This window comes from Antedon mediterranea, chromosome 1, assembly GCF_964355755.1.
Source record: "Antedon mediterranea chromosome 1, ecAntMedi1.1, whole genome shotgun sequence".
Classification (NCBI taxonomy): Eukaryota; Metazoa; Echinodermata; class Crinoidea; order Comatulida; family Antedonidae; genus Antedon; species Antedon mediterranea.
The window spans coordinates 16,165,055-16,192,370 of NC_092670.1; the positions used below are offsets into that span (position 1 = coordinate 16,165,055).

Consider the following 27,316-nt stretch of genomic DNA (forward strand, 5'->3'; position numbering starts at 1 on the left):
ATAGAGATATTATATATATATATATATATATATATATATCTATGGTGAAGGTAAGCAAAACTATAAATAAAAAGTTATTTTTTCCAACAACAATGAAGTTACGTCTTCATTTCAATATACCTCCAATTGGAGGTGGTCCTAAACAATTCATAAATTATTGGCATAGGGAATAATAAAAAAACAAGTGCTAAAAAATCTAAAAATAACACACACAACTAGGTCTAAAAATGGTGACACCTAATAATTTAATAGATAATTTCTTCCTGATCAAAAAATTGTAATTAAAACCTTTGTGTGCATTTTTGTTACAATTTTATTTCTGAATCAGCTTCGTGTAATACAAAACAAGAAATAGAATATACCGGCGAATCACAGCACACTGCTATACAATGCCGGCTATTTGAAACATTTTACAACGGTTAAACCCATGGGGAGTTCCCATTGTCATCATTATGGATACGTTGCATTAACTCGGCCAGCAATAAAGCTTACCAGCTCCGCTACCAAAAACAAACTCGGAAAGCGTTAATATTTGGTATACCTAATCCTACATAATACCCTTTACTGTTAGCTTAAACAACTAATAATAAAACGTACATATTATTATCTTTACGTTCTGAAGATGATAAATATTTTTTCTGATTGCATGATTTTTTGGATTGATTTATACAATAAGTCCAACTTGCAGAAATTCTCGTAAAACGTTTGTTTTCAAGATAAATTAAATTCTGAAACATGAAGCATTCGTTTTCCGTAGAGAATTAGAGAGAGTTCGTAATAACATGATAAAATTTGCAATGAAATTTAATCGCAGAAATAAAAATGACGATTCTCGAATCTATTTAATGTGCGCGTCTTATTAATGAAAACCAAAACCACGTGTTACTAAATCAATAATTTCTTTTTATTTTTCATTATTGTTGAAAATAATAATAATGATAATATATACAGTACCACACGTATCTAATCTATCAATAAAACAAAGGTACGGTATACATATAGTAATTAATTCAAATAGATTATAGATTTTACTTTTTTTTAGATACATAACTATAGTTTGCTACAAAAGTAACTTTGAATGAAGTTTTAATATTACTTCTCTTTATGCGCAGGCGGTAACAATTACAGTCCCTTTCGATCGATTCTAATTTGGTATAGCCTTTATGTATATGTCCCTTGTGTTAAATTAATGAAGTATTCAACACCTTAACATTTAATGATATATTCTATTAGTGCTTGTGCTTTTTTAATATAGTTTGTCTGTTGTGAATTTACTCGATCACCCAGACCTTACACTAATATTATAAGGTAGAACACTTACTATAGAAGACATCTATTTAAGTCGAAACCCATTTTACTGGAGACGTTCCTGCGCTACAAAAGGACACAGTATATTATGTCTTAACACTACGACCAACTCTATACAGGAGAGATCCATTAAGGGGACACGCTAATAGGATTAAAAATAAAACAATATCCAGCCTCTACCAGTATTTTACTGATTGATACAACAAAACTACTTTTAAGTCACTGTAGTTGGGATGTGAGGGGTAAAACTAACCTAATTGCCGCCCTCTCTGTGTCTAAAATAACTGGAGATATCGTAACGGCAGCAGACGGTACATATCGTAACGGCAGCAGACGGTAGTCGTCGTAACTGCAGACGGTAGTCGTCGTAACTGCAGACGGTAGTCGTCGTAACGGTAGATTGTAGTCGTCGTAACTGCAGACGGTAGTCGTCGTAAGGGCAGACGGTAGTCGTCGTAACTGCAGACGGTAGTCGTCGTAACGGCAGACGGTAGTCGTCGTAACGGCAGACGGTAGTCGTCGTAACGGCAGACAGTAAACGTCGTAACGGCAGACGGTAGTCGTCGTAACGGCAGACGGTAGTCGTCGTAACGGCAGACGGTAGTCGTCGTAACGGCAGACGGTAGTCGTCGTAACGGCAGACGGTAGTCGTCGTAACGGCAGACGGTAGTCGTCGTAACTTTAGAACTTGTTGGTAGTTTACACAATTATACTTTGTAGCAATAATCGTGTGATAGTCATCGTGTGATAGTCATCGTGTGATAGTCATCGTGTGATAGTCATCGTGTGATAGTCATCGTGTGATAGTCATCGTGTGATAGTCATCGTGTGATAGTCATCGTGTGATAGTCATCGTGTGATAGTCGTCGTGTGATAGTCGTCGTGTGATAGTCGTCGTGTGATAGTCGTCGTGTGATAGTCGTCGTGTGATAGTCGTCGTGTGATAGTCGTCGTGTGATAGTCATCGTGTGATAGTCGTCGTGTGATAGTCGTCGTGTGATAGTCGTCGTGTGATAGTCGTCGTGTGATAGTCGTCGTGTGATAGTCGTCGTGTGATAGTCGTCGTGTGATAGTCGTCGTGTGATAGTCATCGTGTGATAGTCGTCGTGTGATAGTCGTCGTGTGATAGTCGTCGTGTGATAGTCGTCGTGTGATAGTCGTCGTGTGATAGTCATCGTGTGATAGTCATCGTGTGATAGTCATCGTGTGATAGTCATCGTGTGATAGTCATCGTGTGATAGTCATCGTGTGATAGTCATCGTGTGATAGTCATCGCTTGCTGGTGTTTGCGGTATTCTGCTCTGATAATTAGACTGTAAACTGTAATCATAAAATAAAATGTCGCGTCTTGTTTTTTCCCTTTTTTTCTGTGACTGTTTAAGATTTCAGAAATATATTAAAACCCTTTGTATGCAATAATTTCAAGGTTAAACCTTTTCCCCAACTAAAAATTATTGTAACATCGTGCCGTGTCTTGGAAGAAAAATGGTTTAAAACTACCGCACACAGAATAATTTTGGAGTTTTTGTTTAATAATAACGCAACAAAAAAAATATTGCAAAAAATGCGATATAAAAATGTATATAATGTAGGCAAACCTTTAATCATTTCTTTTTATTATTATTGTTGTAAAATTTCTTTTATATTTCTCTCAATATTCAATGATGTCAAATATATCTATATATGAGTAAGGAGCTAACTTACGATAAAGTAATCAAATACAAATATGTGTGTATAGGCCTAAATATTATAAAATATAACAATGATATTTCTTTATGTCCAGTTTAATAGTGTGATACAAATTGCAATGGAAAAAATAATACAAAACATATTATTTATAAAATCATTTATTATGCCGACGATCTCTTTTTAAATCATCAAATACTGTTTTCAATAACTCCATAAAAAAGCATTTCAATTCTCGTACGTGAAATGAGGACGACACTGGAGAACATAAAAGCAGAGTAGTCGTAAAAGATACTAAAACAGTAATCAAAAGTAAATAAGAATAACACTTGAGCAGTTTTTTATTCTATAAATTGATAAATCACTGCTGTTTTTTAATCAAAACGTTGCTTTTTATTGCTAGATTTATTCCTTTTTATCTAATTCAATATACTTTTGGAACGAGGCTAATAAATATATTTTTATTATTTACGTCAGCGAATGCAAACGTGTATTTTAACTACGATGATGAAAAGTATTTTTAATAATTATATTTCTAATAATTCTCAAATAAGCAAATAAGAAGGATGGTTAAGTTAAAAATACTTAGGCCTACTTCTATAAATTTTAATTATTTTTTATAAATTTAATAATATTTTCAAAAGATATTGCCCCCCTTTTTATTCAAATTTGTTTGTTGAATATGTCATTTTGATGTTACAGATAGTTATTCACTTACTGGATCGAAAAAAAATTGTTTTCTGGAAAAAACTGTAACTAAAAGCAAAAAATAATTAAATTGACTGCCATCCAATGGATTTTTGGTTGAATTTAACCGTTTTGTTTATTATATAAGTGAAAACATTCTTTTTTCTCGTTATTTTTTTCTGCGGAAGTGATTAACTTTATTAAAACTACAAAATGGCCTATTCAAAATCTGATTTTATTAATCTTGATTTTTCATTTTTTTGGGAGGACAAGGCATCTTTAAAAAACAAATATTAAATAATGATGCATTATTTGTTGTGTTTATTTTTCGTCAGTGACACCATGAAGAACAACGTAATTTGATGCTGATACGTATGCCTTATTTTTTGTTTTTAATTTAAAATATGTACGTTTTTTAACGTTTTGAATTCCTTAATTTTTTTAAAGGAAAAAAAATTAAGTAAACTAAAATGAAAAATTATAACTAAATTAATCAATCAATCACAATATTTATTTTTTCCTTTCTCTGGGCCTACATTTAAAATGTTTTTATTGTTCGAAAAAAGAATAACAAATGTACATTATAATCTATAATTATAGTCTTCTTTAGTTTATACTGAACATTGCAGGAAACAAAAAATAACAAAATAACGATGAACAAGAAAAAATATTACAAAAAACAATAAAAAGTCACTTCGACTAAATTAAAAATACGATGTTTAATAATATTATATTACTGTATTTTATAAAATATGCAGAAAGAATTATTATCGCTATTAACAAGTCGATTTTATAGACTCCCTCTGTGTACACAATATATTAAAACACTTCTGTCGTTTCCTGTCTTGTGGCAAATGGTATTATTATTATTACGTGTATTATTACTTATATTACTGGTGGTATTATGCTGTTCATTTTACGCTAAATGCGCTCGCAAACAAAACACAATTATCCAGTACCGCCCCGTTTAACGCTGATTTTACACACCTTTTGTGTTATGCACACGGGGCGGTCTGGACATAATCTTAACTTTCTGGCTCACTTCACTCATTTCTGTTACCGTTCACACGTATAAAAACACAGTAATATGCGCTTACATTTTGTACTTCTTTTATGCTTATCTAAACTCATTCAACAAATGAAATCAAGCTAAACCAAACATGGCTAATAAGCTAATCTGATTGGTCGCCTGATTGCTTGTGTCTCCTCCCCTTTGACCTGTAAAGAGGCATCACCGAATGACTTGGTAGCTAAGCGAGTACGATAATTGGGTATCAAACAAGAGTGTTGGATGTTATTATATTTAATGTAAATTGCTAAAAGCAATATTATTCGATAACTCTTTTATCTGGTGTAAACACATCTCGTTTGTAGCAGATTCTCCTGTCAGTTTGTCTGTACTGACCAAATCACGCTTGAGACAAAACTGGAAAACCCACTCTAAGTTTAACCACACCGGTGCTTAAAAACTGGATAACAATTCATTTATATTCTCTAATGCAGCTTACTTGATATTTAGAAAGCACAAGTTTTTATTTATTTCTATATACTGATTTTTGTCAACATTGCTAAGCCTGCAAACGGAATGATGGACGCGGTCCTAGACTCAATCTACCCGCGATTTATGTCCCGTCTTGCCATCCCAAACTATCCATTTGCCCCACATCTACTAGGCCTACCGCCTAGGGGCTACCTCGAGAATCCGTTCCACAACCTACACCCTAACTCTTTAGCACTCCGGCAACTAGAAGGATTTCCTGGACTTGTCGGCAAACCGGATGCCATCGCTAGTCCTACGAATTCAGATGCGAGAAGTGATGATGACTGTCGATCTGGTAAGTAAAGAATTACTTTATCATAATTTTGATAATTAATAAATTAATATTTATTATTAGCCGGTTGATGTATCATTATTAATTATTACTGTTTTAAATAAATATGTTAAGTTACAAAGTACTTTTTTTTCGCCAAAACTCAAGTAGAACATTTTTTTTTTAGATTACCATTAGTATTTAGAGATGGCATCAATGTAATATCGTTATAGAAATGCTTAGTTTGTTTTCATTTCTTTTGCCTTACGCTTTGAAATATGTTTTGTTACTCACATAAGTTAATGTAGTTAATAAAGTATAGATACGTGTTACAAAAGATAGCATTTGTATAGGATTTTAATATTAGTGATTAATAGATCCATAGCTCATCCTTTAAACTTGTTTAGATTGTTAAAAGTTGATTTACTGTATAAACGGTATGAGGAATACAATGGGTACACTACTCACAATTTTATTTAACGATTGTGTTAACAAACATCCGATTAACATCGAGCTTGTAGAGAATTATATTTTTTAACTTTGTGTTGGGCCTATTGTTGCAGTCAGTTTATATGTTTTATTTTATAAGTACATTTGATTGTAACAGTGAATTATTCGTTGGTCTATCAGGAGATAAAACCTTGGAACAACGCAATTTAATTTAGGTCTAAAACACTTTTCGCAAACTATATCTTTCCAGTCGTCCTATACGGAGCAATGTTTGGTCTATCTGTAGTAGAGTAACAATCATTTTGTAGGTTAAGAATATACCAATAATATGCGTCTAATCGGAAATTTGCTTTGGACAAATTTCTGAAAAATGTAACTAGTTAGAGTATAGTGGACTACCTTAGTAATACAAATATGTTTTCTATATTGTACACAACTTCTGTAATTTACTTCATTTGGCGTAATAGAGAAAATGTCCTTTTATTTTAATAAAAATGACAGTCATATTCAATTTATATTCTAATTCAACTGCAAGCATTAAGTAAATAAAATAGATATTTTAGTCATACATTGGAAATTGGAACATTAAGGTTTTGTGGCATATTGAACGAATTCCATTTAATACATATGACATGATACATTTGCAACCAATTCTCGTTGACAAATAATCCATATAGCAGTTACGACCAGCGGATCTTAGACATTGAATTATGGCCTCTGGTGAAATCAATCTAACTATTTACTGTGAAAATCACCCGATTTTGTGCACTGTATCTCCATAATATATGACTTTATCTGTCCAGTATCGTAGGCAAATTCTGAAGTACAGTGTCACATATGTATCACATGTTATGGTTAAACTTATGATATGATGGTATGAGTTATGATACAGGCGTTATATAGGCCTATTTTATTACAGAAATTGCGTATGATGTACAGGGCAAATTATTATAGATAGGCTGAGAAATACTGAAAAGTTGGTATTTTTCTATATTGTATTCCATTATTATACACAACCATGATTGATAAAAGCACGTTACTTGAAGGATATGTATTATTGTCATACGCTAATATGTATTGTTTGACGTCGAATACCATAACTTAATATGGCCAGATACCCTGGTGGCGATTATTTCTGGGTAGTGAGTTTAAAAGCACAATAAGGGGAAATTTAATTCCGCTGCTATACCTAACTCTTGTATAGTATAGCGTACCGTACTGTAGCAAAAGATCGATGCCTCATACATTGTGTTCGTCAACTTTTTATGAACTTCTATTAACCAATGTTAGAAAATTACGATACTTAGGTCTATCTTATTGACTGCTTAGGTGTTAATTATATAATGTAAAAATAAACAACAAATAATATAAAGAGCAAGTTTCACTATAACACTTTTTTTTGTAAATTATTACGTTAGAATTAAGTTTTTTTTAAATAGTGGGAAATTGCTTCTTCTATAATATTAAAACATGTTATCGGTTTATCCTAATGCTCTGTCTAGGCCTACAATATCAAACTAGTTTGATAAAAATAATGTGATGCGCTCAAATATGATATGACATCACCATGTCCATATGGGCACATCACATTTACACACAAAGTTTGATAATGTAGACAAGGCTTTAGATAACCAAACTGTGAATTCACCTTTAACTGGATAACCGTATTAAAACCATTTTCTACCTTCGGGTTAACCGTCAAAGACCAATCTCAAGTCTTTGCATATTGCAAGGAAAATGTATTTAGAATGAAGGATAACTAGATGTACAACCTTTTACTTATTCATTTATTTATTGAAAAGGAATTAATTACATTTACCTGAGTATTAGACGGCTTACAAAACATGCGTCCCTGATATATCTAGATTATTTGACTTTTGGCGTCTCTTACCGACTATTTCACCGAAATATTTTAATCAGTAAAACTGGACATATTTACGATAAATTGGATTTACTAAATTTATTTATTTATGCAATGACTCGTATTGTTTTTTCAAGCATATTTAGGTCTTAATGCGTGTACAGGATTTAGCGAACGATACGACGCTAAGTGATATTCGAACGGCGCGCGATCCGGTGCAATAGCACAAAATAAAATCTACCGGAATTGAATTTTATCCAGAAGGATTTAAAACCGCTTTTGTTAATGTAAACATCTACGTACTAAATGATATTGGATAAGATGCGTGGTGTTAGAACAGGGCAACGCCGTGGGAGCTCGTTAACAATTACGGGAACGCGTTGCAACAACGTGTTGCCAACGGCCACAACAATATTTTTATTTGGAATAAATTCCCGTGTGATTGTTTCTTGTAATATTCTATTTCTAACGATTTAGATCATTTTGTATCTTGCTGTGTCGTCATGCTCTTTTGCAAAATTGGTAACAAAGAGAAAAATTCCGTTAAAGATATTAAAATTGGAAACTGCAAAACTTAATTTATTATAAACAAAACCCGACAATGATTTTGACACTTTATGTAACTTGTTAAAACCATTTTAATATTTTGATTCGTGTGAATCTTCATTTTGATGTTTTTTATTTTGCTGTACAGTTGATATATGTTTCTCCTAAGGAAGGTGAATAAATTCGAATTTGAAGACACCATACAGTTAAAAAAAAATAGGATAATTATTGTTCATAAAACCAAATATCTTTGAGTAATACAAATAAATGTAATAGTAATAGATTACGTAATGCAACAACAGCACAAAACAAAAGGTCTGAAAATATATTGTTAAAACCTTAAAAGATTATCATTTTGTCACAACGAAATACTCACTATACTTTATAATTGTATTTATTGCTTGCAATTTTAAAGCATGTTCTAGCATGGAGATTCACAATAAAATCTTATTATTAAATAAACTATAATTAAATAATAGTTATTCCCAGTATATTTCTCACATACTGCCACGTGTAATGATGCTGATAGATACGTTAATTGAGAAAAAGTATGATTAAATCTTTAGCCCATTGACTGCGTGTAACATTCACTGAACCACTTCGGTGTAACTGGATAATTTATTGCTAAATTCCCTTTGGTTGAAGAAGAATATCGCTACCTTGATGAATCATATATATGTGAACATAGAAAGTAATTTAAACCCTAATACTTTGATGGAAATTAAATATATAATACTCGTTTATTTAATTATGAATATCGCCATTTGATCCCACTCGTGACAGTTATTAAATATATATAAGTCCGTGTGTTTTGGTTTATTTAATTATGCATAGGCATATCGTCATGTTTTGTCCACGGGCATGTTAAGGGATAATGTCGCCTTTTGTCATAAAGGTGAAAGATAATTACGTTGTTACTGTTAAATTCACAAGTATAGTAAAGCCGGGTGCATGCCCGAATATTAAGATATGACGTCATAAAATATTTGTGTGCGCGCGTGTTGAATTGATTATTTTTACAATTATAAATCTCGCGCGGTTTCAAATTTAATGTCTTCTTTTTTAAACTAAGATGGTCCAATGTAATATTTGCATCATTATGTCGTTAAAGCATTGGTTCATGCGAAATAGCATTCATTATTAAAGGTGTCATTTTAGAATTTTGATATTCATTGTTAAAACAATATTCCAGTATCGTAAATTAAATTTCTAATTTATTTTGCTTAAATTTAATAACTTACTACCAAATGACAAATAATGTTATGGTATTATAGTTTGTCTTCTAATAATTATATTAGTGCGCATTCAACGCGTACTTTGATTCGATGACGTATAACTAACTTAATTGAAGTCGTCTGCTCGGACGCGCCACTCGTGATAATTTGATTGAATGGCCATTTGATTAGGTTGGCCAAGTACCTATTAATTTCTCATTAACAAATGAATGTCCACTTTCAGGTCTTGGTTTTAACGTATATATGGTAATTATTTTAACAATTACCTTTTATCTTTAAAAATGAGAAAATAAAATATAAACAATTATATTAAAAATGCAATTCTCTGTAGTCAATAATATCGGACAATTGATTTCGAATTTTTGAATGTTTGTATAGAATACAAAAATAAAATTTGACTGGTTTACAGGGTATTTGCTAACACATAATTTTATAAATTATTATTTTATAGATTTGTCTTATTCTACTTTTTTATATACTACTTCTACTTCTTTTAATAACATACAGCAAAGTTAGTAGATGGTAAAGTATACATCTATAAATAATATTTCTTCAAGACTCTGTTTATGTTACATGAGTCATAAAGTAATACAAACGCTATATTTCATACTTTGATAATTATTTGGGGTTTAGGCGTCAGATAGTGGAAAATTAGAAGTTATAAAAATTTAATTGAAACGATAATTTTGCGATTAATTATGAATAACAAATTGATAACCATAAAGTTTAATTTATAGAGGGTTTTGACAAGATGATCATCTAGTTCCGTTTTCATTAAACACATTGCAAATTAAAGATTTAAATCGGTTATCGCACATTTATCATTCTCAGTGAAATTTAAAGCTAAAAAAAATATATGTATATTGTGATGCAATTATATTTTGGAATAATTTAGGCAGAAATATTGCTGTTTTGCGGCGATCAAAATAGTTTTGTTCAAATTAAATATGTTTTATTCGGAAAGTACAGTACAGATTCTCTTTTTATTTATTATTTTCATTTTTTTACCAGTAGTACTTCTGTCTTTAGTGGTCTAACTAAATGAAATACAACAAATGAGAAAATATTGAAAATAAAATGTGAACCAAACACAACGTGCATATTTATAACTTTGGACGAACAGATGAAAGACAAATTAAACAATGTAAACAAAGGAAAACTATTTTCCCATTGACCACATTTATCAGATAAAAGCATTTTACATTGATCTAAGTTAGATTCAGATTTTTATTTTTTCCTAGACGGACTCTAAAGCTTGTTTAGAAACAATTTTATATTCGCACAAGTTCCAACATTCGCGATATTATTATTTTTATTATTGAATGTTATACCAACGGGAATCATGAAATGTGCGAGGCTTTCATATTTATGTTTTAAAGAATAAAGTTTTATCCTTGCTATAACATTGACATTATTTCCAAATAGAAATCTCTATTGTATAGAAAGGTCATACAGATCATAACCAATCATTTCACAAGCATATACCGAGAATACTAAAGTCATAGAGTTCATGATGCCTTGTATTAAAGTTAGTGATACATAGGCATTATACTATATTTCTCCTATGACAATTATCTATGAACCCAAATATCAATATGCATACCCATCTAGAGTTATGATGGTGGTAATTGTTAATCTACTAGTGATGATTTGGATTTTCTTTTCAAGTAACTTTAACTTAACAGTATAATTTAAAGTTGCATGTTAATGTATATTATTAGGTACTTCTTATTAAGAAGTTATGAGTTTTTCTGGTGGAACGTAATTGCTTATTTCGCCAGCAAGAAACTGTTGCTATTTACCGTATTATTTGTCGAGTGTATCAATTTTTTTTCTTGTGAAAATTAATTAAAATTGAATTCAGTTGAAAACAAGATTAAACCCTAATTAGGCCCTTTTTAAATTTAAGTAAATAAATTTTGTTTTTATAGTGCTTATTGTGAATAGTTTGGTTTCTTTTCAATTTCTTCAGTCGTATAGCTCATTTATGATTTCATTTTGTTCATCCTCCCTCGGCAGGTTAACCGTAGTTTGTCTTCATAAAACACATGAAAACTATCATTAAATGTTGCAACGTATAGTATCATCGAATGTTGATTTCAGTTAGAAAATAGTAATTAATTTTATGTGAAAATGGTGTATACGATTTCGCTAGGAATTATCTTCCGAAAGGCTTGGTAAATCAAGAAGAACAGGCAAATTATAAATAATACGATAGATCGTAAAATCCCAGCTAAGTCTATAAAAGATGAAGTGAAATCAAGATAGAGTTTCGTTTACTATTGAAATTCTACCTAACTTAGCTCGTAAAAATATAATATGTGATTATTCTGGACGGAATTTAAACTAACACTTTTGATGTTTCTAACTGATTGAATTGGATTGATATTAAGACTTACTCCTCTCGCGATATAAGCAGTCTCCGAGTGTCAAATGCGGCCAAAACTAGTGCGCATTGTGCCAGTCTTTTGTTACAACCCTTGTCGTAAAACACTGTTGTTACTTCGCCAAGATGCGTTTCGCTGAGCGTGTCCATCGTCGGTAACTGTCAGTTTTGTTTTTATTAACTCATCTGATTAAAGTATAGACAAAAAAGAACATTTAATAAATGAAATATTAAAATGTAATAATTACGTAACTTGTTTTAAAATATAAATATTAAGAATTGGTCTACGAATAAAAAAAATACACTATTTTAGGCATATTTTATTGTTATTATTTCTATTATTTTATTTAGTAAATACGTACTTATTATTTAGTTATATTATTTATTTTCAATCTTTGTACATATCGATACGAAATATAGTTTTAACATATAAATAAATATATGAAAAAGACAAAAACTGTGTGATGCTTAACCACTTATTTAAATTCTTAACGAAATCGCAACAATAAAGTTGTTTCCTTATTGAAAATAAATGGAAAGCAAACTTGTTTACAAAAAATATCAGAATGTTTACGACATATTTGAACCGTATTAGTAAACTCCTTGCCCCTAATAGATTCGTGTCTTTGATTAGACCAGATGCTTTACATCACGACCACTTTCTTTCTATTTACCCATATTAGAGTATCGCTTACAAAGGAGTCGTGTTATTATCGATATTCATAAACTCCAATAATAAAGACAGTTTATTTTGTTTTTAACAATTATGTAGATATGTAGCTATCTTGTATTCAATCCTAAACAGATTGGTCAGATCAGGGAGAAATAAGTCTATACTTAACAAAACAATTACCGTTGCGTAACAATCTCTTTCGCCACATGCTAAGTTGCATACTAATATTTTAATTAGCATTTTATTAATTAGTATCGAATTAATTTGCATTCAATGCATCTTTAAAACATGTTTAGCATTTTTTGCAATTAACCTATGAATAAGTTAAGGCCGTAGTCCTCTTAAGATGAACATACTGGTATTAATTATAACTGTAACATTATCAATACACCGTTGAACAATGAAGTACCGGTAGGTCTATTGTTGTTCAATACAAATAAATTAAATTTCTTTTGTAATTCCGATGGGTTGTTATTCTAATATAGCAAGTGCTAATATTTATTAATCGTTGTAACCTCTTGTTAATTCTCTATTCTGTTCATAGGCTTTGCAAGTATTAGAAATATCTAACTATTGTTAGATAACTAATCCACAGTACTATCATATTATTCTTAGTGCACTGTATCGTTGCTATTATAGCTAGCTAAGCCATTTGGTATATTTCTAGGGTACCGTACACCTTGACTAAGGGGTGGACAACGTGCGCCTGTTCGCCCACCATGTAATATCGGCGGTATTTTTCTTGGATCTTCTTCCATAGCCTTGGTATATACTATGAAGTTACATTTCTACTCCTTTGTAGAAAAACACCTACTGCTCATCCTCTTTTGATATCGCCGAATAGATTTTGTGAAAGACATATCAATTCTTAAAATCCATTAAATAGCTATTACCATTTCATTTGTATTTCCTTGAAACAATTACATAACAGGCGTCATATAAGCAATAAGTGTGATTTAGTTAAATAAGTTAATTAATATAAATAAACATTTAAATTAAACCAAATAGAGTATCCCAAAACACGTTGTAGTAGACCCGCTGAATAAGAATGTGTTGTTTGGGATTGTTCAAAAGGGCTCTACTTCGTAGGATATGTTTCCATCTCATGACAAGTATCATCCACATGGTATCGGTACGATACGCGGTCACGTGTTCACCAATTACAGTACACATTTGGGAAATAGATTATTCTTTTAGTAAAGTTATACTTTAATTATTATCATAGCAGTTTTAATTAATATTCAGTAATTGAGTCATATAAAAACACTACGTGATATTGTAAGGTTTTTTTCGTTGCCTAGTGGAATATTTTTAAACTTCATCTTTCAAAGTGTATGACGTAATCAGGTGACGTAATTTCCCGAGGTACTATTTCTCAATTCAGTGTATTAAGTTGTTCTTTATTCATATTTTGTCTCCTACTGGCAACTGTAGATGAATCCATTAACCGTTATATAAGCTATTCTAGTTACTTTTTTTTATCCAATTCTCTTCACACTTTCTTTATGAATGTTATTTTCATTTTATCTTCTATCCATCCATCCACTCATTTCATCGTTCATTCCTTCCTTACATTTCTAATTTGTTTATATTTCTCGAAACAATTCAACAAAGTACAAAATAAATCTAAGCCTTAATTTTTTCAGGATTGTTTTATCTTTTTGTATTTTCTTTTTCTGTTCGAACAAACAGTGTCTTATTGAAATATCCTTTATTTTCCCATATCTATAAATTTTACTGCTTATTATCATATACGTTTCACACTAACGTGTAATGATTTATAGTCAAGTTGCTGGTAACATCTCCAAGGAACGCTGGTGATAGAATAGATACAAGAGAAGATAGTATAATAGCACTTCAAACAAATCATATCATCATCATCTTAAAGGGAGTGTTCACACGGTGTATAAAGAGTTACGCCAAAATACGCCTATATTTAAATTGGCGCGTGCACACGATATTGCACGCAACGTAACGCTATTAAAGCAAAGCGCGTATAGTTTTTCTTAGGCTGTCCACACGTATGGTACCATAACCTCAAGTTCAATGTAAACATTTATTTTCTTTCTTTCATCTTTCATAAACAATTACAAAATATAAATGAATAAGGTACTACTTAAATAAGGTAGGTAGTATTGAAATTCGTAGAACCTGTTTAGGTTTAGTTGCCAAAATATATGTATTAAGAAAGAACATTTATAACGCTAGGATAGTTTGTTGAATGCGTCAAATTATTCGACAAAAGACCACAAATTGCGGTTTGACAACATTAAGTGTTCCTGTGTCAATCACAGCCAACAAAGACCTGGTTATAATTAGCTTCATTCCACCTTGCTTGCATAACTATAATAGTTATTTGGTTAAATGCATTATATTTGTTATTCAATTACCATAGTTTCTTGATATCGGTTTCGCAACCACCCTACGTAATGATAATAAACTCAGTCTCGTAGGCTAGCTTTTCACTGTCAGTCCGTCGGGCTAACCAACAAACTAGATGTATGTGTGGTCGTTGCGATACGGTAATCATTAACCATTTAGGCTTGTTTTCCACAAGATGTAATACTGAATCCGTGTTTTCACTGACCGTAACTATGGTGTGTCCGTATCATTTTTTCTCGTGTCCGCACACATTTTATTTCGTAGTCATCGCTTGTAATGCGCATGCTCGTAGCTATTGCGATCAACACTTTAATGGTTTTCTGAGTCTGTGATGTTGATTTTCCATAATGAACTAATTTCACTGTTGTTTACCGAGACGGTGTATTGTTTTGATGTATTTCAATCGTGTTTAGAATTAAACTTGATTAATTTTGTTTTGATGAAGCATCGAATTCTCATTATTAAATTGAATGGATTTTCTGGGTCGAGATTAATTATCTTATTAGACATAGTTTAATCGTAATGAATAATATTAGTAGATGTTGAAAAACAGTTTGTTAGAATAGATGGTAAAACTGATTGTGTTGTTTTAGTTTTCCATTATTGTGTTATGAGTAAACAAAATTACGGTAGCACATTTCTTAAATTACTCATATCATAAATCATATAAGTGTTTGGGTGCTTGGTTCGGGATTATTACAAATAAGATAGGACAGAGATTTATTTAATATTGTTAATTTCAGGTGTAGGCGTTTTGATTGTTTTGTTTCAATTGATGACCAAATAGTATAAAATTAATAACACTATATTATAATAAGCCTTTTGTCACTTAGATATCGATGATAAAGATGGAAATGGCGGGAAAAGACGACGCAGTCGAACTAATTTTACTGGCTGGCAATTGGAGGAGCTTGAACGCGCGTTCACAGAGAGCCACTACCCGGATGTGTTTACGCGTGAAGCTTTAGCTATGCGCCTTGACCTCGTTGAATCACGTGTACAAGTAAGTATACAAATATCACTGATTAACACAAATTATTTGCAAACTTTGTTAATCTAATCATTATTGCAATTATTTGTGAAAAATTAATTGATTTTACGCTAAATTTCAAGAAATTAGCATTAATTTATATAGATTAGAAGCAGAGGGAGTTACATCTAAAAAGTGATTAAACGCAATAAATGGTGAACACAATTTAATTGTTTAAAATATTGGTGCCAGCCGCTTTGGAAAACTAATACCGCTTAATAAAAGCGAATAATAGGTATCAATTAACGTCTGATTATGTCTGCTATGTAAGTCGACCCATCACAAAGTACAATTGACTCGACAAAAAATATGCCACTCGAAAAAAAAAACAAAAAAAAAACAGTTAATAATAGAATGTTGTCTCTCTGGCATCATTAGATTATATTCTGTTATATTAATTTAATCGCTAAAAAGTATACAAAAATATTGGGATAATTAATAATAATTTGATAGTATGAATCAAATAGTAAGAAAAATAATTTAGTCTGCAGGGAGAGCAGACGATTCAATCTCAGAAATTGGATGGATTCTATTTACACAAAAACAGCCAAGAAAAAAAACCTGTAAATATTAAATCAGATCTGATTGGAATTGGTCCATCTCAAAATATCGACTGTTTATATAAATTATTTTAGACCAAAATATTTGACTGCAATACTCGCCTTCAGCAAACAAATATCTTTACAGAAAAAAGTCAAGAAATTAAAAAACACTTAGGCCTATCCATGAAGAATTTTATTTTTCCATGGCCTATATTATACAATTGCGTTAACTCAAATGGTTACAATATTATATAAATGAATAGAAAATTGTTTTATTTGTACACTTTGAATTACATGAAACAATAACAGAAATCGTGGCAATGCCAATGCTCTAAATCGTCGTCTCATGGTCCAATTATGGCCGGATTTTCTTGGAGAATATATATCGTAATCTTGTTTTAGCATTTGAACTTTTGACGTCTTTTTTCCAAATGATGAACATTATTCAAATGTTTCTCATTGGCATATTCAATGCCTTTCCTGATGACATAATGGATGCAATTTAGATAATGTATATATTTTTATTTCTTTATGTCTATATTAGTTTTCTTTTTTTTTTTAATCTGCAAATTTCTATCTTTAGATGTAATTTAATAAATTTTCTTGATGGAATTATAACATGATAAATGAAAGCAAAACTTGAATCCCAAAGCCATACAATCAGAAGTTTAAAAAAGTATTAGGTCGTATAAGAAGACCTACAATACTCAATAGGCATGCAAAAGACATTTCAAACGTTTATTTATTTACTTTTTGGTGGGTATCGAAAACTGGTGAAACATTTACTTCTACAAATGTGTTATACTGTTAGTTTGTACCTAAACACTATTTGAGATGAATGTGTGAATTTTCCTTCCAAGTACCTAAACGTTAAGCCAACGTCTATTGATTTTCAGCAGGTAAGTGCAGTGATTTGGTCCAGTGCCCAGCCCAGTCAGTCCTAATCCGTGTTACTTTAGCGTTAGCCTACCCAATAGCCCAAAGGCTTTACTGCTTTGTGAGGTGACAGCGATTCGGGTGTGTTTATTAAGTGATCTTCCTATGTTTGTGTTCTTTTAGAGAATTAACTGTGTGAGGTCCACCAGTATGGAAACATGGTTATTCCCATGAGTTATACCACTGACACAGTAATGACACCATTCATTCTTGGTGTTATTAATTTGTCCTCGGAAAGGGGTAAACAAGTTAAGTGTTTGAAGAATTAAGTAATGTTTTGTTCATAATGTCACAACAAAGTTATAATGGATTCTAGAATGTTGTGGTGAATTGGGATTGAAATAAATGGATGTTAGGATCTAGATTTCTAACTGGCACTGAAGTGATGACAAATTACCTGAGAACCTATATGCCAATTGTACTGAACTCTATACATAAATATCTTTATTGAAACTGACATTTTTCAAGCCATAGATTAAAGTTCGTTGCTCAACAATTTTAGGTGTTTTTTTTAGAAGTTTAGAACATTTATGTTGGAAATCAGAAATTATGTCAAAGACTACTTTTAGTGTAGAACTTCTCTGAATCTGTAAACATTTAAAACAGGAATATTTTTTGAGTGAATATTTTTTAAATGTAGGAAAGATAAAGTTTTAATTATTTATTGTTTGATAAAATGTTTTTCAAATTTTTCATTTTCTCTTTAATTCAATTTAAATCATGATACAAAATTACTAACACGTATTAATTTGATAAGTAAAACCGCTAGTAGTAAATTATTGGAACAGTTTCTTCTAAATTACTGTTTATGTTAGTAGTATCGCCAGTATCGTTGTCAGGCTTTGGAAAGCTGCTAATAATATTATTGATATCAATTACCTTATGATTTATCGAATGGATAACATTCATAACTATCAGTGATAGTGTACCACACAATAGACACACCTTTAGCCGCGTACTTACAGGTTTGATTCCTGTTTCTTGAGAGAAAAAAACCTTATTTCAATAACAATTGCCTTGCCTTTATATTATTATTATATTAATTTAATTGATTATTATTATTATTATTATTATTATTATTATTATTATTATTATTACAAATATTGATGCGAATTATTTTATCATTTATCGAATGAATTCAAAGCTTATAATTATGCTTACCACGAAAAAACATCTTTCGTGGCGTACTTTAGTCCTCTAGGCCTAAAGCTCTGTCTAAAAAATGTGATGTATATAGACATGATTATGTCATATCACTACCATAATTAAGCATATCACTGCCATATTTAAGCACATCACAATTTTTTGTCAAACTAGTTTGATAGTGTAGACAGAGCTTTAGCCTAATCATTTCACGCGCAATGAAAACATACCCCTTTTTTGATAACTTGTTATTCATGTATGCGAATCTCCTTTATAATACGCTGAAGATGTAATAATATCGAAAGCGTTGTGTTTCGCTGACTAAAATTAAAATCGGCAACAGAAGCAGTCGGGGTTATGTTACCTTAAGAAACGAAATATATTACTATTTTTACGTAATGAACCATCAACGAATAATGATTACTAATCAATAATACCTCACTTGCAATCTGCCCAATCAAATTGAAAAAATTGTATTGTTCTAATTTAGGAAATCATAAATCGAAAGGGATATTGTTTCTACTACTGTCTTGCTTGTCTTTACGGTTTTATTGTATTTTTATCAATCAAGTAATTCTAATTTAATTCGCAACACAATGGTATTTATTTTACATTTCAATTTCGGAAGTATATATCTATAGCAATACAAAAGAAAACACAGAAACAACAGCAAACAATTATTTTTACATTTAGGCCTACATTTATTTGTTTACGTTATTTGTGTGAAATTTCTACTAATAGATTAGTGTTGAAGCAAAAACAAATAACAAATAATTCATATGATTTCGAGAAGAAAAAGAAACAAACAATATAATTAAAATAATAATGTATATTAACACAGTGATGAAAATACCTAAAAGGTACAAAACAAGCAAAAATTGGAAGTGTTTCATCCAACAGCTTTTGATAAGTTAAATTCAAGTTTATGATTATAATTTTTTGGTTATAACTTTTTCAAATTTCATTTTTATAATGGTGAAACTTAAATTGAACAGTTTCAGCGAACTTGTAACTGTACCGTATAACTCAAATGCATACCCTTACTGGCGTAGTAATTTAACACACAATTGCTCTTTTCCATTAATGCGCATAGAAAAGTAAAACAGTATTGATTCTACGCATATAAAACAATCATCATCTTTATTGACAATTTGCTTGTCTTGTTTCGGTTTTACTAATGTCTACAAAAAAAAGTAACAAAACCAAGTGTACCAATTACATGATAATTTAGCACTTAGTTCTGGACTGAAGTGTTTGGAAAAGCTAATTTCGTTTACAGCACAATGTAAATAAATCGCACAAGCTGCGTATAATTAAAACAACACTCAGAGTTATGATCAACGACCTCTCAGAGAGGCAAACTAGGCCCAGACAAATATTATTCTATTATACGTTTAAGGGGCTTAGATCAGGTGACGCGGGTAGGTTATCTCGAACAATGAGGACACGTCTTTAAGGTTGTGTTCACACTTAACTTAAAGTACTGTCTGCGTAATACTAGAATTGTTCTACTTTCAAAACATTATCTTAGTTTGCATTTAATTGACGCATTCAAATAAATATGATTTTGTATAAAACACAGCAAAAATAAAACAACATTTCCTTTATTTGAAACGAGGATAAAATGAAATTATTAGTAAAAACAACATAATAAATGTGTATAGATGTTTATTAGATGTTGTTAAAGTAAACTTTAATAGTGTGAATGGCTCTTTATTTTTTCTCTCTTATTGTTCACGTTTTTATCGTATCATATGTCCAAAATCATTTAAGCGCTATTGATTGCCAAATTTCTCTAACATCTTCAAATTAGGGCTGCCAGCGGTTTAGCATATTCTGCCGCCTTCGGCAATCGCGATGCCGTTGATCATTGCGACTTAATATGAAGCGATCAATTCTGACAATCGGATTCGCATTTTATTCAAAGAGACGAATATGTTACACAAATGGTTACAATCATTCTGATATCATGTTGATGTCTATTTTTCACAAAAAAACCCTTATTAATATGAAATATAAAATATCAAAATTAAATACAAATTTGTTCATCTATGTTTCATTCTAAACAATAATGAAAATCAATTACTATAAACCAATTAATCATTAGTAATGAAAGCTCGAATAGGTATAGGTCTAGGTTTCGTTGATGACGGAAGTGTATACAGTTACCTTTTTTTAAATTATATTTTATACATATTGATAATTTGTTTGATTAAAGTATGTAGCCTATACAGTATTACTAAAATATTATTTTACTAAGTATAATAACTGATGATATTTTCACTTACACGCCCTCTATAGATAACTATAAAATATTGTATTAGCGGCTGTTACTGTGGAACACAATTTATAAACTGAGACCAGGAACTCTATATTCCCATACTAAATACATCTGTAAAAAAACAGTCAAACCAAAAATAATATGATTTTTATTTATGTATTATCATCGCCACGTACATGTTAGGTAAAATAATACCGACAAGAATTCAAAAATATTATTCAACAATAATATTAATCTTAATAAACGTAATTACGTTGATTAAAACAATTATCGTTATTGTATAAACATTACAATTAAACTGTATAACTTGTCGATTTTTTCACCTCATTAGCATTCATAAATCTGCACACGCTCATAAATATTCATGTATTTTTATCACATCTATGAAATCGAATTAAGCGAAATGAGAGTTGGGGGATGAAATTATAACGATGAATATGATAGTTTAATTAACTTAGATATCTCTATCATGTAATTTTCTTCAATATATGCGGTAAAAAGTTTTGATAATTTAAAATCAACATATGGAAGCGAAAAATAAACGAATTACCAACAGATTGACACAAATAAATGTATGAATAATACACGAAATCTATCTATATGTTTTCTAATATAATTTTGAAAACGAGAATATTACCGGTGATTTATAGTAATCTGTTTTCCAGTACCCGGATGGAAAATTAAATACGTATATAATGTCGATACATAGAGAATACAGATCGAAGGACCGTGGAAGGAATATACAAAGTCTATATTAAATAATATAAGCACTTCATATAGGATTGGTCATGTAACGATTTGATTATATTAAATGTCCCAGTTATTATTAATTAGGACTTTATTTATATTGGGGCGCCACCAATTAATGTTATCGGATGTTTATTAGTCTCCAGGCTACAGTTCATTAGACGAAATTTCATCAGCACTGCAATATGACTTGTTCTATATTCAGTTTGGCGTGTTTTAACATATCATTCTGTCATGTTCGTTAATCATTTTCATCTATATAATTCGCATCGACTCTTAGTTTAACCAACTGTATTCTATTGTAATTTTTGCAATTATATATAATTTTCAAACGTACCCATAATGTAATTTGTCCCCTTGAGGGTCTGTACAACTTCATTTTATTTGTCAAAGCTGATTTTGATAGATTCGCAGCTTAGTGGATGTTGATTTGACTAACTGACATGCAAAATCAAATCATCGTCTGTAGTTTTTCTCCCGCGCTATCAATTAGACGTTTGTGCTCCAGGCTTTCAGCTATGCAAAACTGCGCACCGACTCACGCCACAAAACCATTAGTCAATGATGAACATTACGGTCGTTCTCGAGAAAGTGCGTACATTAATTGACATTATTCGAGTGTTTGGCTAGCAATCTGATCGTGATTGTAGCGAAGCATTTAGTTTGCCTACGCTTTCGGCGAAATCAGCACATTATTTAATCAATACAGGTTTGATGCTACGCCTTGCATGCGAACGCGTTTCAACTTCGTGTCTTGTGTTACTAACCTAATTGTAGTATTAGTGTTTAATTTAATCATGTTGGCGTGAGATTGCGTTTGGATAATAGTTGTTGACGTGGCGTATGCTCTATTAATGGCCGTTTAATTCGATGTAAAACAAGTGATTTTAGCAAGTCAATCAATTGTCTACATTCACTGATTTTTGACAGCGAGCGAAAATCTCTCGAAGCAAAAATTTACATTTCATTCGAAAACTGTGTTTTCTCTTAAACTGAAGCGTTATGGGTCGTGCGCAGCATCATAATTTGTTTTCAATAACGTATCATACATGAAGGATTAAGCGCTTGGAAGAAACGGTCATAAAGCGCCAAAACTATACGTGTTGCAGCACGCAAGTACGTGCGGCACGTACGACGCGAGCTTTACTAGTCGAAACTGAAAAGGATTTACTTTTTAACATAATAAAATAAAACAATAACAATTGTAAATACTTGATTTTTATTGTAATGTTTTTACACAGTAACTATCCATCCAAATTATTAATTTAAAGTATTGAAGAAAAAAAAGCCCAACAACGCTATTTAGCCCGGCACGGCGAAACAAATCGGTTTGAAATAATCAACAGATTGTCAGTGATACTAGCAAAAGCCACTATAACGCCACAAGAAAAGATACCATAATGTGTTGTTACAATGTTGGTAATTGGACACTAAACAAACGGTAACTGGAAACGAAATACAAATTGACCAACTAACTTTATTGTTCTGAATTGACTCGGCTGCAAAATGATTTGACATTCAATCACCTTATAAAGAGAGATCGCGTGCTGGTAATCGGGTGCTCTAACAGAACGAAATATGTCTTTATTGCACATATAAAGCGTGGTAGATCGTATGCGAAATTATAATACTATGATGTGAAAGAAAACGAAGTAAATTCTACCACATTTGCTTTGAGTGCTGTTAAGCTATAGATGTATTATATGAAAAGCATTTATGAAAAAAAAATGAATTGAATAAAAAACAAAACGAAACAGATATCGCGTCATAAGCAGGTGACTGTAGGAGGCCTACGGTATAGATATGCACTGTTATTTTAATATGTGAAAGAAAAGCGAAGTAAATTAAACTAAAGCTCCGTCTACACTATCAAACTAGCTTGACAAAAAAAGGTGTGATATGCCCAAATATGGTAGTGATAGGATTTTTTGTGAAAGAAAGTTTGATAGTGTAGACAGAGCTTTACTTCATTGCTGGTACTAATTAATATTAGGCTACGGTACCTAATGTAATAATACGAAAGCTGAAAATGTAGATACAACATGAAGTGATTTACTCGGAAAATGATAGGCATGTAAACGAAGCAGGTCTCGCGTCATAAACGGATTAACGAAAGATTTATCAATCTGAAATATGCATACTATTGATATTAGTATGCATATCTGATATTAATGAAGCTGAAATATAAAGATCGAAAACATTTGCAGCAAGATTACATTATTCATATTATTGCAGTATAGGGCTCTTGACTTTTGTGTCACAATGAAATTAAGATGTGAATTCATTAATAGGAGAACACTTAGTAAAATTACTTTATCGTCTAATTATAATACTTGTGTATTCAGTATTTAAATTGTTTTTCATCATTTAATATATGTTTGCTATAGAAGAATCCTTGTTTTCTTTTATTTCAAGTATTGTTTACATTTTTTCCAATAATGTAAATTGCAGAATACATAAATTTCAAATTTGGATAAAATGGAAATTATGTTATGAAACCGATGCGTTTCATAATTACATCATTTATCAAACCATACTTTTAATTTTGCTCTTCAAATTTGATTAATAATTATTTGTAATTATTGTTAAAAACTAACCAAAACATTTGTTTTATCTTTCAGGTTTGGTTCCAGAATCGAAGAGCAAAGTGGCGAAAAAAGGAGAACACGAAAAAGGGTCCCGGAAGGCCAGCTCATAATGCACATCCAACTACATGCAGCGGCGATCCGATCCCGCCCGAGGAACTGAAACACCGCGAGCAACTTAAGTTAGAAAAGAAACGACAGAAGCAGGAGGAACGTGCTCGAAAAGCATCAATGCGACAAAATCTAAAGAAAGGGTTGAAACTCGTCAGCACCGATGTTCGTGATGCGCCATCGGAGGCATCAATCGAAACAGAGCGAACCGACAACGGATATGAAAACGCAAGTATGACGTCACCGATAGGAAGTTGTCAAGATGGAGAAATAATTGAACAAAATTCATCTAAATTAGAAGAAACAAAAGAAATTGAGAACAATGACACTGAGTTAAGAAGGTCACCGTCACTGAAGAATGCGCGACCGAGTTTAGTATCGCCGACGGGTAGACCAACAGAACAGAGAAACGAAAAAAGAAAACTTTTTAGCATTGATAGAATACTAGCAACAAATGGCGAATCCGCTAAGAAAATCCCACATAAACTACCTCCAACGAGTGTATCCCCAAAATTTAGGCCTAATTTGTTTTTCCCGGTACCAGCATCGTTGTTGCATAGTTACGCCGCCTGTAATCCAGGATTGTTGCCCTATGAGGGTCTTCTTCACACCTCGACGTTTTTGAACTCTTTACCTCTTTCTTTCGGTGAAAATAGAAAGTCAATGAGCGTAGAAGTGCTAAGAAGGAAAGCGGAACAACACAGGGCAGCCATAGCCAGTCATAAAATGGAAACAGAATAAATTTAAAACATTTAAATATCATATAAAACGTGCTTATTATTTAACTGTTAAGAAAAAAAAACTTATTGATTTGATATGAATGGCAATGTTGTATTACCGGTTACAATGATGAGGTGCCTCGCAAATATGGATATAAAATGAGTACATGGAAACACCGTAAATGGTGTTTTCATGACGGTGCGTCGTTTCCATGAGGCACTGCGGCGTTCATACATTCTAAAATTTTACGAAGTAATTACTATTAAATATTATTTACAAATAATTTGTATAGGAAATAGAGACATATAGGACGTAATGTTCTCATAAAAATCGTAGAAGGATAAACGGTATTAAATCATCCAAGTATACTATATTAATATTGTTCAAATTACATGACAGGTCTTTTAAAATTATTATAACACTACAGTTTGTCCACATAGTTTGATAATATTTTAATAATAATGTAATACAGTTGCCATTGTTTTAAGCTTCATTCCACACAACGCAAGACATTTGACCAATCACAAGCGATACATTATTCGAACTTTCGCTTGTCCTAGTGGCAACAGTACTGAAATGCTTTAAACTAGTAGAATATGAAATCAACATAAACTTATTATAACACAGTGATAGCAAATCTTTATAAATGCATTCAGTACTTTTTTGGCACTTTTTTTTTATTAAAAAAAAAAATAACGAATTTGTCAGCTAAATTAAAAAATTGTTTCAGATTTTCTATCCAGAGTTATTATGTAATTGTTTTACTATTATAGTTCTTTTGCATCACTTCGAAACGTTACTTGTTTACTGCAGTAATCGGCTTTAGTTCCTGCTCTTATGTAAAGTATAAACAAAAAAACGTCAGCGAAATACACTATTTGCTAATATATGTTACAGTTTATTGAATAACAGGTAAATAATGAAGAGCAATAAACTTACTGCAGTAATTGCAGTAAAGGGCGGTACCAGAATGTAATTTCTTGAAGAAAAGTTCGGATATTATCTTGATAGTTTAAAGTGTATATTTTGAATGTATAACAATTATGTTAATATATTAAACAAAATGTAAAGATTTGATAATTATTGCTATTATTGAATATTTGTAAATATTGGTAAGTAATTTAAGAAATATTACATGTTGTGTTTTAAATAAAAAAGATATAAATATCATTTCATTTTTTGTTTGTGTGTACTATTTTACAATTTTGATAGTATTCCAACTTAAAAAACTCCTTTTATTTCAGAAAAACCCCACAAATTTTGTTTTATCAACATTTATTGATAAGCTTTGTGTTTTTCGTGGTTCTATTGATACCGTTGCTTCATTTTCCAGATTCCTTTTCGTCACATCTTATATGTAAAGAATTGCAGAAATAAAATATCCACGGAAAGCCGTATCGATTTACAAGCCAAACAAATACGTATTAGGGCCTATACCAATAAGGTGAATAAGGTGTTTAAAAAATATTATTAACAACGATAAATGTAATGCAATACCACCTGCACGCGCGAATTATTAGACAAATATTCAGCTATACTCATGGTAAGTACTACTAGTGTGGTTCACTTGTCCTCGATTTTGTCTAAAGCTCAACACTAATATGGTAGTAATATGCTTAAATATGGTAGTGAATACGCTTAAACATGGTAGTGATATGACACATCATGTTCTTATATGGGCATATCACATTTGTCACATAAAGTTCGATAGTGTAGACAAAGCTTTACAAACGAGTTCGTAACTTTGATTCAATTGCGCTTATTTTAAACCAGAAATTGTTTTACATTTCATACGCATCCAACAGCGGAGAACCTATAGGCAATTACAGGGAAATGTAAGTTTAGCCGTAACTGCTAAATAAAATCTCACTTAGGCTTTGAAGGGGAGTAGAAAGAGTCGTGAGATTCGTAAACACTAGGTCAAGATTGAACCATGGACTTTAGGATTAGAAGGCATACACGTTAACCACCAGGTATACAGTTAAATGTTACAGTTAATCGGTGAAGTAAGCCTGTTTCTTTTAGTTGTTTCCTTATTTAGGGAAATTAATTTATAGATGCTTTTGTAAAAAAACTTTTAGTTTATCTAACCTTAGCATATTAATGACAGCTTGAGGCATTGACCAATTGTAAACCAATGTTTACGTTTCTGCTTCTATTCTTAGAGGATTAACTGAACTACGATAATTGAAAATG

At 31.3% G+C, this 27,316-nt stretch overlaps 1 protein-coding gene across 1 annotated transcript; it reads left to right on the plus strand.

Moving 5' to 3' along the window:
- The first annotated feature begins 4,973 nt into the window (after positions 1 to 4,973).
- LOC140047063 (uncharacterized) lies at positions 4,974 to 26,235 on the plus strand. Its single transcript, XM_072091874.1, has 3 exons — positions 4,974 to 5,516; positions 15,859 to 16,028; positions 24,326 to 26,235. Exons 1-3 carry the CDS (start codon positions 5,267 to 5,269, stop codon positions 25,139 to 25,141), a joined length of 1,236 nt encoding a protein of 411 aa, XP_071947975.1. The 5' UTR covers positions 4,974 to 5,266; the 3' UTR covers positions 25,142 to 26,235.
- Positions 26,236 to 27,316: the final 1,081 nt, after the last annotated feature.